Raw genomic sequence first — 15,569 nt, 5'->3', positions numbered from 1 at the left:
TGGTACTGGCTAAAGTGCACGATGACGTTGACCTTAATAAGTGCGCCAGGACCAGTGGATGCAAAATAGCCCCATAACAACATCAAAGATCCACCCCCATATTTTACAGTAGGGATGAAGTATTTTCTGCATATGCATTGTTCTTTCGTAGGCCATTCAACCATTTGTGTGATTGGCCAAAGACCTCTATTTTCATGTCATCTGACCATAGCACCGCCTGGAGTTTGCTAAACAACATTTGCACTTGGATTGGCACTTGGATTGGAACCGGTGCTATGATCATATTTTGGACCCCACTGAAGGTACAAGGAAAACATAACAAAATTGATATTTTTACAAGTATCGACTGACAGCGACTCGATGTAGTCAGAGCTCCAGCCTAGCCAAACACTCATCGCCACTCAACTCCAATGAGATGTATACAGTGCCTTGCAAAAGTATTCAGACCCCTTGGATTTCTTCACATTTTATTGTGTTACAAAGTGGGATAAAATGTATTTAATTGTCATTCTTTGTCAACATTCTGCCTGCCCTAACCCTGAGCCTGCCTGCCATTCTGTACCAGCCTGGCTCTGCCCGTTTATGAACCTCTGCCAGTCCTGACCCCGAGCCTGCCAGCTGTTCTGTACCTTAAAGACTCTGCCGTGGATAACAGACCTCTGCCTGCCTTTGACCTGTCTTTTGCCTGCCCCCTGTTTGGGTCAATAAACATCTGTGACTCTAGCTGTCTGCATCTGGGTCTTATCCTGAGCTCTGATAGTACGAACTTGCCATGACCGACCCAGCAGACTCAGACCAGCTCCACAATGCTGTCTCCCTGCAAGGAGTCACCATTGGAAGACACACGGACTTACTGCAATGTCTTATGGAGGGACTCCCTACCCTGGCAGAACGCTATGACCAGGCGTTAAATACATTCCCTACTGGGCAGCGGTTCACACCAGTAATCTCCCAGCCTACCCCTGTGTCCCAAGAACCACGTTTACCTCCTCCTGAGCGTTACGCTGGAGATTCTGGAACCTGCCTGGATTTTCTCTCCCAGTGCTTCCTCATTTTCGAGCTGCAGCCTTCTTCATTCTTCTCAGACTGCTCGAGGATAGCGTACATCATAACACTGTTGTCCGGAAGGGCACTTGCCTGGGATACGGCGGTGTGGGAGCAACAGTCCGCCGTCCGACTCAGTCTGGAGGAGTTTGTGGCAGAAGTTCGGAAGATGTTTGATTTTCTGTTGTCCTGGAGAGAGGCTGCTCGTAAGCTCCTCCAGCTACGTCAAGACTCCCGTAGTGTGGCAGACTACGCAGAGGATTTTCACACGTTGGCGGCTGAGAGTGTCTGGAACCCGGAAGCATTGTTCGACATGTTCCTTCACGGATTATCGGAGGTGATCAAAGATGAGCTTGCAGCTCGGGAGCTGCCCATGGACCTTGACTCTCTCATAGTCTTGACTATCCAGATCGATGGGCGGCTTCATAGGAGGGAAAGGGAATCTGTGCCCTGTCGCCTTCGTTTGCCCTCGATTCCCACCTCGCCTCCGAAGAATCCCAGATACCCCTGAAGTCTACATGTCCGAGTGAACCCGACGTCACCCGAGTTCTCTCGGGAATCACCGAGGGCTGCCGACTCGCCTCCTTTGGAGTCCATGGACATGGCTAGACATGGCTGGAGCACCTGGACATGGCTAGATTGACTCCGGCTGAGCACTTACGCCGACTCCACACCTAGAGCTGTCTATATTATGGAGCTATGGGCCATTTGTAGCTACCTGCCCATTAAAAACCCAGGCTCATCAAGAAGGAGCGAGTACTCTGGTGGGCCATACAGTGAACTTTTCCTCTCCCCTTACTCGCACCCCTTTCCATGCTATCCTGCTATGAGGGAACCAGTCGAAATCCCTCCGGGTACTCATCACCTCTTGAGTCGATTTATTTTTTGGATGCTACCCTGGCGCACGAGCAGGGCTTCCCCACTCAGCCCCTCTCCATTCTCATGGACGTTAGAGCGCTGGATGGGACCTCTATAGGCCAGGTCACTCACAATACTACTCCCATCAACCTATGAGTGTCAGGGAACCACAGCGAGGCAATCCAATTTATGCTGACTAAGTCTCCTCAGGTTCCTGTGGTATTGGGATTATCTTGGCTCCAGCGACACAATCCCCTCATAAACTGGACTGCTGGTGCCATTATGCGCTGGAGCCCGTTCTGCCATGCCCATTGTCTGAAGTAAGCACAGTCTGCCTTCGGACGTCTTCCTGTGGGCTCGGAAGTTGCCCTGGACCTCTCCGCCATTCCCACAGAGTACCAGGAGGTTTTCTGTAAGGCCCGGGCCACTTCACTTCCTCCACACCGACCCTATGACTGCGGGATCGACTTTCTCCCTGGCACCCCACCGCCCTGGGGATGACTGTACTCTCTGTTGGGTCTGGAGACCAAGGCTATGGAGACATACATCGAGGACTCTCTAGCTACAGGGTGTATCTGTCCTTCAGCCTCCCCCGCCGGTGCAGGTTTCTTCTTTGTGGAGAAGTTCGACAAGATTCTGCACCCGTGCATCAACTACCAGGGACTGACTCAATGAAATCACGGTGAAGAACCGCTACCCACTTCCACTCATCGCCTCGGCCTTCGAGCCACTCCAGGGGGCAACCGTTTTCTCCAAATTGGACCTGCGGAACACCTACCATCTGGTTCGGATACGGGAAGGGGATGAGAGGAAGACTACCTTCAACATGGCCAGTGGCCACTAGGAATACCTGGTCATGCTATTTGGACTGCTGTGTTCCAGGCCCTGGTTAATTACGTTATCCGCGACATGTTGAACCGGTTCATTTTTGTCTACCTCAATGACATCCTTGTTTTCTCCCACTCAGCCCAAAAACACGTGCTCCATATCCGACAGTTCCTCCAGCGTATCCTGGAGAACCAGCTTTTTGTGAAATGCGGAGAAATGCAGAATTCCATCACTTCACCATCCCCTTCCTTGGTTACATCATCGCTGCAGGGAATGTACAGATGGATTCTGGGAAGGTGAGAGCAGTGGTAGATTGCCCCCAGCCTACGTCCAGAGTGCAGCTGCAACGTTTCCTGGGATTTGCCAACTTCTATCGCCACTTTATCCCGGGGTTACAGCACCCTGGCTTCCCCCCTGTCTGCACTCACCTCACCCAAGGTTCCGTTCACATGGTCCCCAGCTGCTGACCAGGCGTTCCGGGACATCAAGCACTGCTCCACCACTGCTCCCATATTGGTTCATCCAGTTTGTGATGCTTCAGATGTTGGAGTGGGGCGCTGTCCTATCCCAGCTCTCTGCCCTGCACCTCAAGTTACATCCCTGTGCCTTCTTCTCCCATCGCCTCAATGCCACAGAGAAGAACTACGATGTGGGGAATCTTGAGCATCTCGCAATGAAGTTGGCATTGGAGGAGTGGAGATAATTGTTGGAGGGGGCGGAACATCCGCTCATTGTGTGGACGGACCACAAGACCCTGGAATATCTCAGCACTGCCAAGCATCTCAATTCCAGGCAAGCTAGGTGGGCCCTGCTTTTCACCCGGTTTAACTTCTCCCTCTCCTACCGACCAGGATAGGAGAGGGACTGCACCCTCGGACCCCGAGACCAGCCTTCCCACCTCGTGTCTAGCGACTGCACTCATCTGGGGAATAGGGAAGCATGTTCGTGAGGCGCTGCATTCCCAGCCGAACCCAGGGGGGGGGGGGTGGCAGATGCTGTCAGTTCCTAGGTCCTGGAGTGGGCCCACTCCTTCAGGCTTGCCTCCCACCCGGGCTCCCGTCGGACCTTGGCCTTTGTGTGGCAACGCTTTTGGTGGCCTACCATGGTTCCAGACATCTCCGCGTTCGTAGCCGCCTGCACGATCTGTGCGGAGAACAAGACTCCTCAGCAAGCTCCGGCTGGTCTTTATCAACCACTGCCTGTCCCTCACCATACCTGGTCTCACATATCCCTGGACTTTGTCACTGGTCTTCCCCGTCTGATGGCAACATCGCCATCCTGACAGTAGCGGACCGGTTTTCCAAAGCCGCCCACTTCATTCCTCTCCACAAGCTACCCTCTGCCAAAGAGACGGCCCAGCTCATGTTGCAGCGTGTCTTCCGGATCCATGGACTCCCGGTGGACATGGTCTCCGACCGGGGTCCTCAGTTCTTGTTCCGGATCTGGAAGGCGTTCTGCACGCTCATTGGGTCGTCGGCCAGCCTGTCCTCCGGATTTCAACTTCAGTCCAACGGCCAGTCGGAGCGAGCCAACCAAGACCTGGAGACGACTCTTCGCTGCCTTGTCTCACCACCCCACCACCTGGAGCTAGCAACTCGTGTGGGTTGAATATGCCTGCAACACCCTGCCCTGCTCTGACTCTGGGCTCTCGCCTTTCGAGTGTTCCCTGGGATATCCCCCTGCTCTTCCCAGAGTAAGAGGAAGAGGTCGGCATACACTCGGCCCAGATGTTTGTTCGCCGCTGTCGTTGTACCTGGAAAAGAGCCCGGTCGGCTCTTCTCAAAACCACCTCCAGGTATCGATGACCGCCACCGGACCCCGGCTCCCCGGTATCGTCTCAGGCAGAGAGTATGGCTGTCCACTCATGACCTGCCCCTCCGGGTGGAGTTCTGCAAACTTTCCCCCCGCTTTATCGGCCCTTTCCCTATCTCCAAGATCATTAGCCCTTCTGCCGTTCGTCTTCTGTTGCCCCATACCCTCCGAATTCATCACACTTTTCATGTGTCTAGGATTAAACCTATGTCTCACAGCCCTTTGTTTCCTGTTTTCTGCATCTGGGTCTTATCCTGAGCTTTGATAATACCCATACCGTTATGCAGCCACCTTCATGCTTGAAAATAAGGAGGCAGTTACTCAAGTAGATGGGTTGTGTTGGATCTGCCCCAAACATAAGGCTTTGCATTTAGGCCAAAAAGTGTTTTCTTTGCTATGTTTTTTTGCAGTATTACTTTAGTGGCTTGTGGCATACAAGATGCACGTTTTTGAATATTTTTATTCTGTATATTTGTATTCTTCTTTTCACGCTGTCATTTAGGTCACTATTGTAGAGTCACTACAATGTTTTTGTTCCTTCCTCAGTTTTCTCCCATCACAGCCAATGAACACTGTAGCTATTATAAAATCGCCAATGGCCTAATAGTAACATCCCTGAGAAGTTTCATTCCTGTTATGCAGCTCAGTTCAGAAGGACGACTGTATCTTTGATGTGTTTGGGTGGTTTGATACATAATCCACAGCATAATTATTAACTTGACCATGCTTAAAGAGATATTAAATGTCTGATGTTATTGTTACCCATCTAACAATCACTCCCGTTCTTTATGAGGCTTTCGAAAAGTTCCCTGGTCGAAAAGCTCAGTGTAGTTGAATCTGTGCTTGAAATATAATACTGGACAGAGGGACCTTACAGATGTTGGTTGTATGTATGGGGGACAGAATGAGTCCATATAACTTATTATGTTTTTTTGTTGTTGTTTTTAATAAATGCAGATAGATTGTGGCTTCTATCAATGTAATTGTTTGCATCATTTCCAATCCCCCATATACAGTGCATTCGGAAAGTATTCAGACCCTTTTACTTTTTCCACATTTTGTTACATTACAGCCTTATTCCAAAATGGATTAAATAACTTTAAATCCTCATCAATCTACAGTCGTGGCCAAAAGTTGAGCATGACACAAATATTAATTTTCACAAAGTCTACTGCCTCAGTTTGTATGATGGCAATTTGCATATACTGCAGAATGTTATGAAGAGTGATCAGATGAATTGCAATAAATTGCAAAGTCCCTATTTGCCATGCAAATGAACTGAATACCCCAAAAACATTTCCACTGCATTTGAGCCCTGCCACAAAAGGACCAGCTGACATCATGTCAGTGATTCTCTATTTAACACAGGTGTGAGTGTTGATGAGGACAAGGCTGGAGATCACTCTGTCATGCTGATTGAGTTCGAATAACAGACTGGAAGCTTCAAAAGGAGGGTGGTGCTTGGAATCATTGTTCTTCCTCTGTCAACCATGGTTACCTGCAAGGAAACACGTGCCGTCATCATTGCTTTGCACAAAAAGGGCTTCACAGGCAAGGATATTGCTGCCAGTAAGATTGCACCTAAATCAACCATTTATCAGATCTTCAAGGAGAGCGGTTCAATTGTTGTGAAGAAGACTTCAGGGTGCCCAAGAAAGTCCAGCAAGCGCCAGGACCGTCTCCTAAAGTTGATTCAGCTGCGGGATCGGGGCACCACCAGTACAGAGCTTGCTCAGGAATGGCAGCAGGCAGGTGTGAGTGCATCTGCACGCACAGTGAGGCGAAGACTTTGAGGATGGCCTGGTGTCAAGAAGGGCAGCAAAGAAGCCACTTCTCTCCAGGAAAAACATCAGGGACAGACTGATATTCTGCAAACGGTACAGGGATTGGACTGCTGAGGATTGGGGTAAAGTCATTTTCTCTGATGAATTCCCTTTCCGATTGTCTGGTGCATCCGGAAAAAAGACAAGGTGAGCGCTACCATCAGTCCTGTGTCATGCCAACAGTAAAGCATCCTGAGACCATTCATGTGTGGGGTTGCTTCTCAACCAAGTGAGTGGGGTCACTCACAATTTTGCCTAAGAACACAGCCATAAATAAAGAATGGTACCAACACATCCTCCGAGTGCAACTTCTCCCAACCATCCAGGAACAGTTTGGTGACAAACAATGCCTTCTCCAGCATGATGGAGCACCTTGCCATAAGGCAAAAGTGATAACTAAGTGGCTCGGGGAACAAGACATCAATATTTTGGGTCCATGGCCAGGAAACTCCCCAGACCTTAATCCCATTGAGAACTTGTGGTCAATCCTCAAGAGGCGGGTGGACAAACAAAAACCCACAAATTCTGACAAACTCCAAGTATTGATTATGAAAGAATGGGCTGCCATCAGTCAGGATTTGGCCCAGAAGTTAATTGACAGCATGCCAGGGCGTATTGCAGAGGTCTTGAAAAAGAAGGGTCAACACTGCAAATATTGACTCTTTTCATCAACTTCATGTAATTATCAATAAAAGCCTTTGAAACTTGTGAAATGCTTGTAATTATACTTCAGTATTCCATAGTAACATCTGACAAAAATATCTAAAGACACTGAAGCAGCAAACTTTGTGGAAATTAATATTTGTGTCATTCTCAAAACTTTTGGCCACGACTGTACACATAATACCCACAATGAAAAAGAGAGAAAAGGTTTTCAGTTGTTTTTGCAAATGTATTAAAAATTAAAAACAGAAATACCTTGTATACATAAGTATTCAGACCCTTTGCTATGAGACTCGAAATTGAGCTCAGGTGCATCCTGTTTCCATTAATCATCCTTGAGATGTTTCTACAACTTGATTGGAGTCCACCTGTGGTAAATTCAATTGATTGGACATGATTTGGTAAGGCACACACCTGTCTATATAAGGTCCCACAGTTGACAGTGCATGTCAGAGCAAAAACAAAGCCGTGAGGTCTAAGGAACTGTCTGTAGAGCTCCGAGACAGGATTGTGTCGAGGCACATATCTGGGGAAGAGTACCAAAACATTTCTGCAGCATTGAAAGTCCCCAAGAACACAGGGACCTCCATCATTCTTAAATGGAAGAAGTTTGGAACCACCAAGACTCTTCCTAGAACTGGCTTCCCGGCCAAACTGAGCAATCGGGGGAGAAGGGCCTTGGTCAGAGGGGTGACCAAGAACCCAATGGTCACAATGACAGCCTCCAGAGTTCCTCTGTGGAGATGGGAGAACCTTCCAGAAGGACAACCATCTCTGCAGCACTCCACCAAGCAGGCTTTTATAGTAGAGTGGCCAGACAGAAGCCACTCCTCAGTAAAAGGCACATGACAGCTCGCTTGGAGTTTGTCAAATGGCACCTAAAGACTTTCAGACCATAAGAAGCAAGATTCTCTGGTCTGATGAAACCAAGATTGAACTCTTTGGTTTGAATGTCAAGCGTCACGTCTGGAGGAAACCTGGCACCATCTCTACGTTGAAGCATGGTGGTGGCAACATCATGCTGTGGGGATGTTTTAAAGCAGCAGGGTGGGGGAGACTAGTCAGGATCGAGGGAAAGATGAACGGCGCAAAGTACAGAGAGATCCTTGATGAAAACCTGCCCCAGAGTGCTCAGGGCCTCAGATTGGGGCAAAGGTTCACCTTCCAACAGGACAATGACCCTAAGCACACAGCCAAGACAACACATGAGTGGCTTCGGGACAAGTCTCTGAATGTCCTTGAGTGGCCCAGCCAGAGCCCGGACTTGAACCCAATCGAACATCTCTGGAGAGACCTGAAAACAGCTGTGCAGCGACGCTCCCCATCCAACCTGACAGAGCTTGAGAGGATCGGCAGAGAGGAATGGGAGAAACTCCCCAAATACAGGTGTGCCAAGCTTCTAGCGTCATACCCAAGAAGACTTGAGGCTGTAATCACTGCCAAAGGTACTTTAACAAAGTACAGAGTGAAGGGTCTGAATACTAATGTAAATGTCATATTTCCATTTCTAATAATCTTTTTGTGCTTTGTCATTATGGTGTATTGAGTTTAGAATGATGAGGGGAAAAAACAATTTAATCTATTTTAGAATAAGGCTGTAACGTAACAAAATGTGGAAAAAGTCAAGGGGTCTGAAAACTTTCCGAATGCACTGTATATACAGTTCCAGTCAAAAGTTTGGACACACCTACTCAAGGGTTTTCCTACATTGTAGAATAATAATGAAGACTTGGTGTCCTTAAGCCATTTTGCCACAACTTTGGAAGTATGCTTGGGGTCATTGTCCATTTGGAAGACCCATTTGCAACCGAGCTTTAACTTCCTGACTGATGTCTTGAGATGTTGCTTCAGTATATCCACATAATTTCCCTGCCTCATGATGCCATCTATTTTGTGAAGTTAACCAGTCCCTCCTGCAGCAAAGCACCCCCACAACATGATGCTGCCACCCCTGTGCTTCACGGTTGGGATGGTGTTCTTCGGCTTGCAAGCATCCCCCTTTTTCCTCCAAACATAATGATGGTCATTATGGCCAAACAGTTATATTTTTGTTTCATCAGACCAGAGGACATTTCTCCAAAAAGTACGATCTTTGTCCTCATGTGCAGTTGCAAACCGTAGACTGGCTTTTATTTGGCTGTTTTGGAGCAGTGGCTTCTTCCTTGCTGAGCGGCCTTTCAGGTTATGTCGACATAGGACTCGTTTTACTGTGGATATAGATCATTTTGTACCTGTTTCCTCCAGCATCTTCACAAGGTCCTTTGCTGTGTTCTGGGATTGATTTGCACTTTTCGTACCAAAGTACGTTCATTTCTAGGAGACAGAACGCGTCTCCTTCCTGAGTGGTATGACGGCTGCGTGGTCCCATGGTGTTTATACTTGCGTACTATTGTTTGTACACATGAACGTGGTACCTCCAGGCGTTTGGAAATTGCTCCCAAGGATGAACCAGACTTGTGGAGGTCTACAATGTTTTTTCTGAGGTCTTGGCTGATTTCTTTAGCTTTTCCCATGATGTCAAGCAAAGAGGCACTGAGTTTGAAGATAGGCCTTGAAATACATTCACAGGTACACCTCCAATTGACTCAAATAATGTCAATTAGCCTATCAGAAGCTTCTAAAGCCATGACATCATTTTCTGGAATTTCCCAAGCTGTTTAAAGGCACAGTCAACTTAGTGTATGTAAACGTCTGACCCACTGGAAATGTGATACAGTGAATTATAAGTGAAATAATCTGTCTGTAAACAATTGTTGGGAAAAATTAATTGTGTCATGCACAAAGCAGATGTCCTAACCAACTTGCCAAAACTCTAGTTTGCAAACAAGAAATTGGAGGAGTGGTTGAAAAACAAGTTTTAATGACTCCAATCTAAGTGTATGTAAACATCCGACTTCAACTGTAGATGGGTCAAAACAAAATAGTATTTTGAGCATGGTGAAGTTATTAATTACACTTTGGATGGTGTATCAATACACCCAGTCACTACAAAGATACAGGAGTCCTACCTAACTCAATTGCTTGAGAGGAAGGAAACCGCTCAGGGATTTCACCATGAGGCCAATGGTGACTTAAATAGTTACAGAGTTTAATGACTGTGATAGGAGAAAACTGAGGATGGATTAACAACATTGTAGTTACTAGATGACAGAGTGAAAAGAAGGAAGCCTGTACAGAATGCAAATATTCCAAAACATCCATTCTGTTTGCAACAAGGCATTAAAGTAATACTTAAAAAAATGTGTCACCACTGAGTACCACATTTCTGGGGAGTTTCTCAGGATAGAAAAGAAACAGAATGGAGCTAAGCACAGTCCAAATCCTAGAGGAAAACCTGGTTCTGTCTGCTTTCCACCAGACACTGGGAGATTAATTAGTCTTTCAGCAGAACAATAACCTAATACACAAGGTCAAATCTCCACTGGAGTTGCTTACCAAGAAGACACTAAATATTGGCGAGTTACAGTTTTGACTTAAATCTGTTTGAAAATCTATGGCAAGACCTGAAAATTGTTGTCTAACAATGATCAAGAATTTTGAAAACAATAATGGGGAAACGTTGCACAATCCAGGTGTGAAAAGCTCTTAGAGATTCACGCAGAAAGACTCACAGCTAGAATCTCTGACAATGGTGCTTCTACAAACTCAAATGTAGGCATGCCATACCAGCAACAAACGCTGCCACTACACATCTAAGCATAACTGATTAAATTATGAAAGACAAGCATTTTCATTTTGGATTCTGTAAAGTGATTGTGGAAGAGGTGAAAAGATTATTGTTGTCTATCAACAATGACAAGCCACCGGGGTCTGACAACTTGGATGGAAAATTACTGAGGTTAATAGCAGATGATATTGCCACTATCTTCAATCTAAGCCTAGAAAGTGTGTGCCCTCAGGCCTGGAGGGAAGCAAAAGTAATTCCGCTACCTAAGAATAGTAAAGCCCCCTTTACTGGCTCAAATAGCTGACCAATCAGCCTGTTGCCAACCCTTAGTAAACCTTTTGGATTTTTTTGTTGTTGACCAGATTCAATGCTATTTTACTGTAAACAAATTGACAACAGACTTTCAGCACGCTTATAGGGAAGGACATTCAACAAGCACGGCACTTTGATGATGAGAAATTGATGATAAAAAGACTGAGGGAGCTGTTTTGTTAGACTTCAGTGCAGCTTTTGACATTATCGATCATAGCCTGCTGGTAGAAAAACATATGTGTTATGGCTTTACACCCCCTGCTATATTGTGGATAAAGAAATACCTGTCTAACAGAATACAGAGGGTGTTCTTTAATGAAAGCCTCTCCAACACAATCCAGGTAAAATCAGGAATTCCCCCACGGCAGCTGTCTAAGCCCCTTACTTTTTTCAATCTTTACTAATGACATTCCACTGGCTTTGAGTAAAGAGCTGCAGTTAGTTTCAGAATGGGTGGCAAAGAATAAGTTAGTCCTAAATATTTAAAAAACTAAAAGCATTGTATTTGGGACAAATCATTCACTAAACCCTAAACCTCAACTAAACTAAATAAATAATGTGGAAATCGAGCAAGTTGAGGTGACTAAACTGCTTGGAGTTACCCTGGATTGTAAACTGTCATGGTCAAAACATATCGATACAACAGTAGATAAGATGGGGAGAAGTATGTCCATGATAAGGTGCTGCTCTACTGTCTTGACCCCACTGTCAACAAGGCAGGTCCTACAGGCCCTAGTTTTGTTGCACCTGGACTACTGTTCAGTTGTGTGGTCAGGTGCCACAAAGAGGGACCTCAGAAAATTACAATTGGCTCAGAACAGGGCAGCACGGCTGGCCCTTAAATGTACACAGAGAGCTAATATTAATAATATGCATGACAATCTCTCATGGCTCAAAGTGGAAGAGAGATTGACTTCATCATTACTTGTTATTGTAAGAAGTGTTGACATGCTGAATGAACTGAGGTGTCTGTTTAAACTACTAGCACACAGATCGGACACCCATGCATACCCCACAAGACATGCCACAAGAGGTCTCTTCACAGTCCCCAAGTCAAGAACAAACTATGGGAGGCGCATAGTACTACATAGAGCCATGGCTACATGGAACTCTATTGCACATCAGGTAACTGATGCAAGCAGTAGAATCATATAAAAAAAGAAGATAAAAATACACCTAATGGAACAGCGGGGATTGTGAAGAGACACAGACACAGCCACAGACACACATACACATGATAAGACACGCACTCTACACAGACGTACACATGGATTTTGAACTGTAGATAAGTGATAGTAAAGTAGTGGCCTGAAGGAACACACTTAATGTGTTATGAAATGTAATATTTTATAACTTCCTTAATGTTGCTAGACCCCAGGAAGAGTAGGTGGGGATCCTTAATAAATACAAAATACAAATACAATGGAAAGTATCGACTCAAGGGTGTGAACACTTATGTAAATTAGATATTTCTGTATTGAATTTTCAATACATTTTCTAAAAACATGCTTTCAGTTAATATGGTGTATTGTGTGGATCTGTGAGGGAAAAAAAAGACAATTTTGAATTCAGGCTGCAACAGAACAAAATGTGGAATTAGTAAAGGGGTAGGAATATTTTCAGAAGGCACTGTATGTGATCATATACAAATGTATGCAAGGTTTGAAGTAATTATGTTTTAGTCAAATATTATATTTGTTTGGGCTTCTTGCGGTCAATTTGCAATCTAAAAATATGTTTTTATTATGTTCCGGCCCCCTGACCATCCACTCAAGAACAAATCGGCCCGTGGCTGAATCTATTAGATGATCCCTGGTCTATGGTGTAGTCCCCTATAACCTACTTCAGTGACGTAAATGTGCAAGATAGTTTCCTTCCACCATATTTTTTTGCACCAGTCTCTGCGCTTTTTAAATCCAAGTCACATTGAGATTGACTTCATGACTTAAACCTAAGCTAACCTATCATCTGACCCCATCACCTTATGTATTACTGCCCCCCAGTTGTAAGAAGTGACATCCCAAAAAACACTATAGGCTTACAACACAGTAGGCATGCTTTCAATCCCTAACCCTACAGCTAAATGTGAAACGAAATAATATAAAAACGAAATATATATATAAAAACAATAAAATCAGGCCTAAAAACTTACTGAAACTAAACTGCAATTAAAATTAAAACCTAATAGAAATTAAAAATGAATCTAAAAACACAAAACTACACAGAGACCAATCTGAGACTGTTCCACATGTCAGTAGCAATATAGTTGACAACATACAAACGCAGATAGGCAGCCTACCCTTGTAATGGTCAATTCAATATGCGTTGAACATCTGTAATAAAGCCCTTTTGTAGGGGAAAAAACTAATTTTGAGTTTCATGTGAAATCCATTGATTAGGTGAAATCCATAGATTAGGGCATCATTAATTTATTTCAATTGGCTGATTTCCTTCTATGAACTGTAACCCGGTAAAATCTTTGAAATTGTTGTGTATATATTTTGTTTAGTATATCTTTACTTAGCCTATCTTAACATAAACTAAATGTGTCAACAATTTCTAACACTAAAAACAAAAAGTGTATATCCCACGCCCTCAAATTTGGTAAAACAAAAGTTAAGACAGGCGTTTGCTTTTCATCCACTTTTTTCCCAAATAGCCTAAACCACTTTCTGACACAAACACAGTGCATATTCTTACCTGTGCAGCCATAAATGAGAGATCCATACTGTTGCTCTAGTCTAGTCAAACCAACTATGCACCCAAAAAGAAATGGAAAATGGATGAATAGTTTATCTTATTCCCAAAAATATCATTGGTCTTTTTGCACACAGCGGTCTTCAGGATCTGTATAATTGCATGTGAAATACATGTTGTTGACAATAAAAAAACGTGTAATCAATTTTTATGTCACTTTGTAACACAATAACGTGAAGAAATCCAAGGGGTCTGAATACTTTTGCAAGGCACTATATACATCTCATTGGAGTTGAGTTGCGAGGCTTGGTAGCTAACTTGATTTTTCTTACAAGTTAAAAAGCATTGGATAGTGTAAATCAGGGCAGAACTACTCTCCCCTTGCATTTAAAATTTCAAGTTGAAGGCCGACTGCGGTACTCTAGGCATTGTTTCCAGAAAACAGGATCCCCCATTATAGTGAATGGGGAAAGGTCGATCTTCATGGTGAATATTCGTGGACATAAAAACATATATATCGAGCACCATCATTGTACCAATAATTGCTTCTATTTCACTAGATGTATGTCCTTGAACCTATTACAACAATTAAATATGCCACGACCTCAATTTTGATAAAACAAAAGTTAAGACAGGCGTTCGCTTTTCATCCACTTGTTTCCAAACAGCCTAAACCCCTTTCTGACAAATAAACACAGCGCATATTCTTACCTGTGCAGCCATAAATGAGAGATCCATACTGTTGCTCTAGTCAAACCAACTACGCACCCAAAAAGAGATGGAAAAATGGTTGACTATTGTATCTTATTCCCAAAAAGATCATTGGTCTTTTTGCCCCCAGCGGTTTTCAGGATCTTTCTAATTTCATGTGAAATACACGTCGAACAATTACATAGAAAGGGCAATTGTGTGACGAGAGATGGAGTTGACTGGTCTTTAGGTCGACATCTGCGCGAGCAAAGAGCGGGAGAATGGATGTGAGTTTGAGAGACAGCACGAGAAGAGAACATTGAATGATGCTGCTGTTCACTGAGTTCTCGAAGTCTATATGGATGGAGGCAGGTGATCAACGGCTATAGACTGCTCCCCCATCTCTGTCTCTGTCTCTTTCGCTCTCTCTCTCTGTCTCTCTCTCAATTAGATTCCTACTTTTAAACAGCTTTACGCAGCTAGAATCGATTACCTCTCGCGTTAGCTGTCACGGCATTATTCTCAAACTCACGTGCCCCATCATGTCGGTATCCTGACCGATATTTTACAGTGATACAGACTAGGCTACAAAAGAAAACGACAGGTAAATTCGATTTTTTTCTCTCCAATATTCCCATGAAGTTCATTGATTCAGAGAACACCTAGCCTATATAATCTGCCTACCTGCTTGAGTCAGATGTACAGCCTGGTCTCAGAGCAAAACGTATAATATTTTACTAAAATCTGTGCAATTATTTTTAGTACGGCATGTTACTTTATGTTCATTGATTTTACATTGGCCTACGTAAATCCGGGACACTCAAATTAATATGATATGTTACAATTGGTGTAGCATATCATATCATAAAGCAATGGAATGTAATATACTAAAGCAGTCTAATGTAATATATCATACAAAAGCAGTCAAAAGTAATTATATCATACTAAACAATCAAGATGTAGAATACTATACGTCCTACAAATCATAGTATATTGTAGAACCGCTATTTCATTAGTAGGCCAATGTAATATAAACTCAGCAAAAATGAAACATCCTCTCACTGTCAACTGCGTTTATTTTCATCAAATTTAACATGTGTAGATATTTGTATGAACATAACAAGATTCAACAACTGACACATGAACTGAACAAGTTCCACAGACATGTGACTAAC

The 15,569-nt window shown here is 44.2% G+C and overlaps 1 protein-coding gene across 2 annotated transcripts in view; it reads right to left on the bottom strand.

The window, feature by feature from the left end:
• The window catches only part of LOC115162150 (uncharacterized protein C14orf132-like), a 75,887-nt gene extending 61,390 nt beyond the window's left edge, over positions 1-14,497 (bottom strand). The window contains exon 1 of one of the 2 annotated variants that reach the window (XM_029713170.1): positions 14,416-14,497. In XM_029713170.1, coding sequence (XP_029569030.1) covers positions 14,416-14,442 — 27 coding nt within the window. In that variant the 5' untranslated portion in view covers positions 14,443-14,497. Of the gene's footprint in view, positions 1-13,707; positions 13,753-14,415 lie in introns of those variants that run through there. The other variant, XM_029713172.1, reaches the window with a different exon arrangement.
• Between the last annotated feature and the right edge of the window lie 1,072 nt (positions 14,498-15,569).

This window comes from Salmo trutta, chromosome 25 (assembly GCF_901001165.1).
Source record: "Salmo trutta chromosome 25, fSalTru1.1, whole genome shotgun sequence".
Taxonomy (NCBI): Eukaryota; Metazoa; Chordata; class Actinopteri; order Salmoniformes; family Salmonidae; genus Salmo; species Salmo trutta.
Note: the sequence above shows the minus strand (reverse complement) of the source record. Positions and strands in the feature narration are given on the sequence as shown.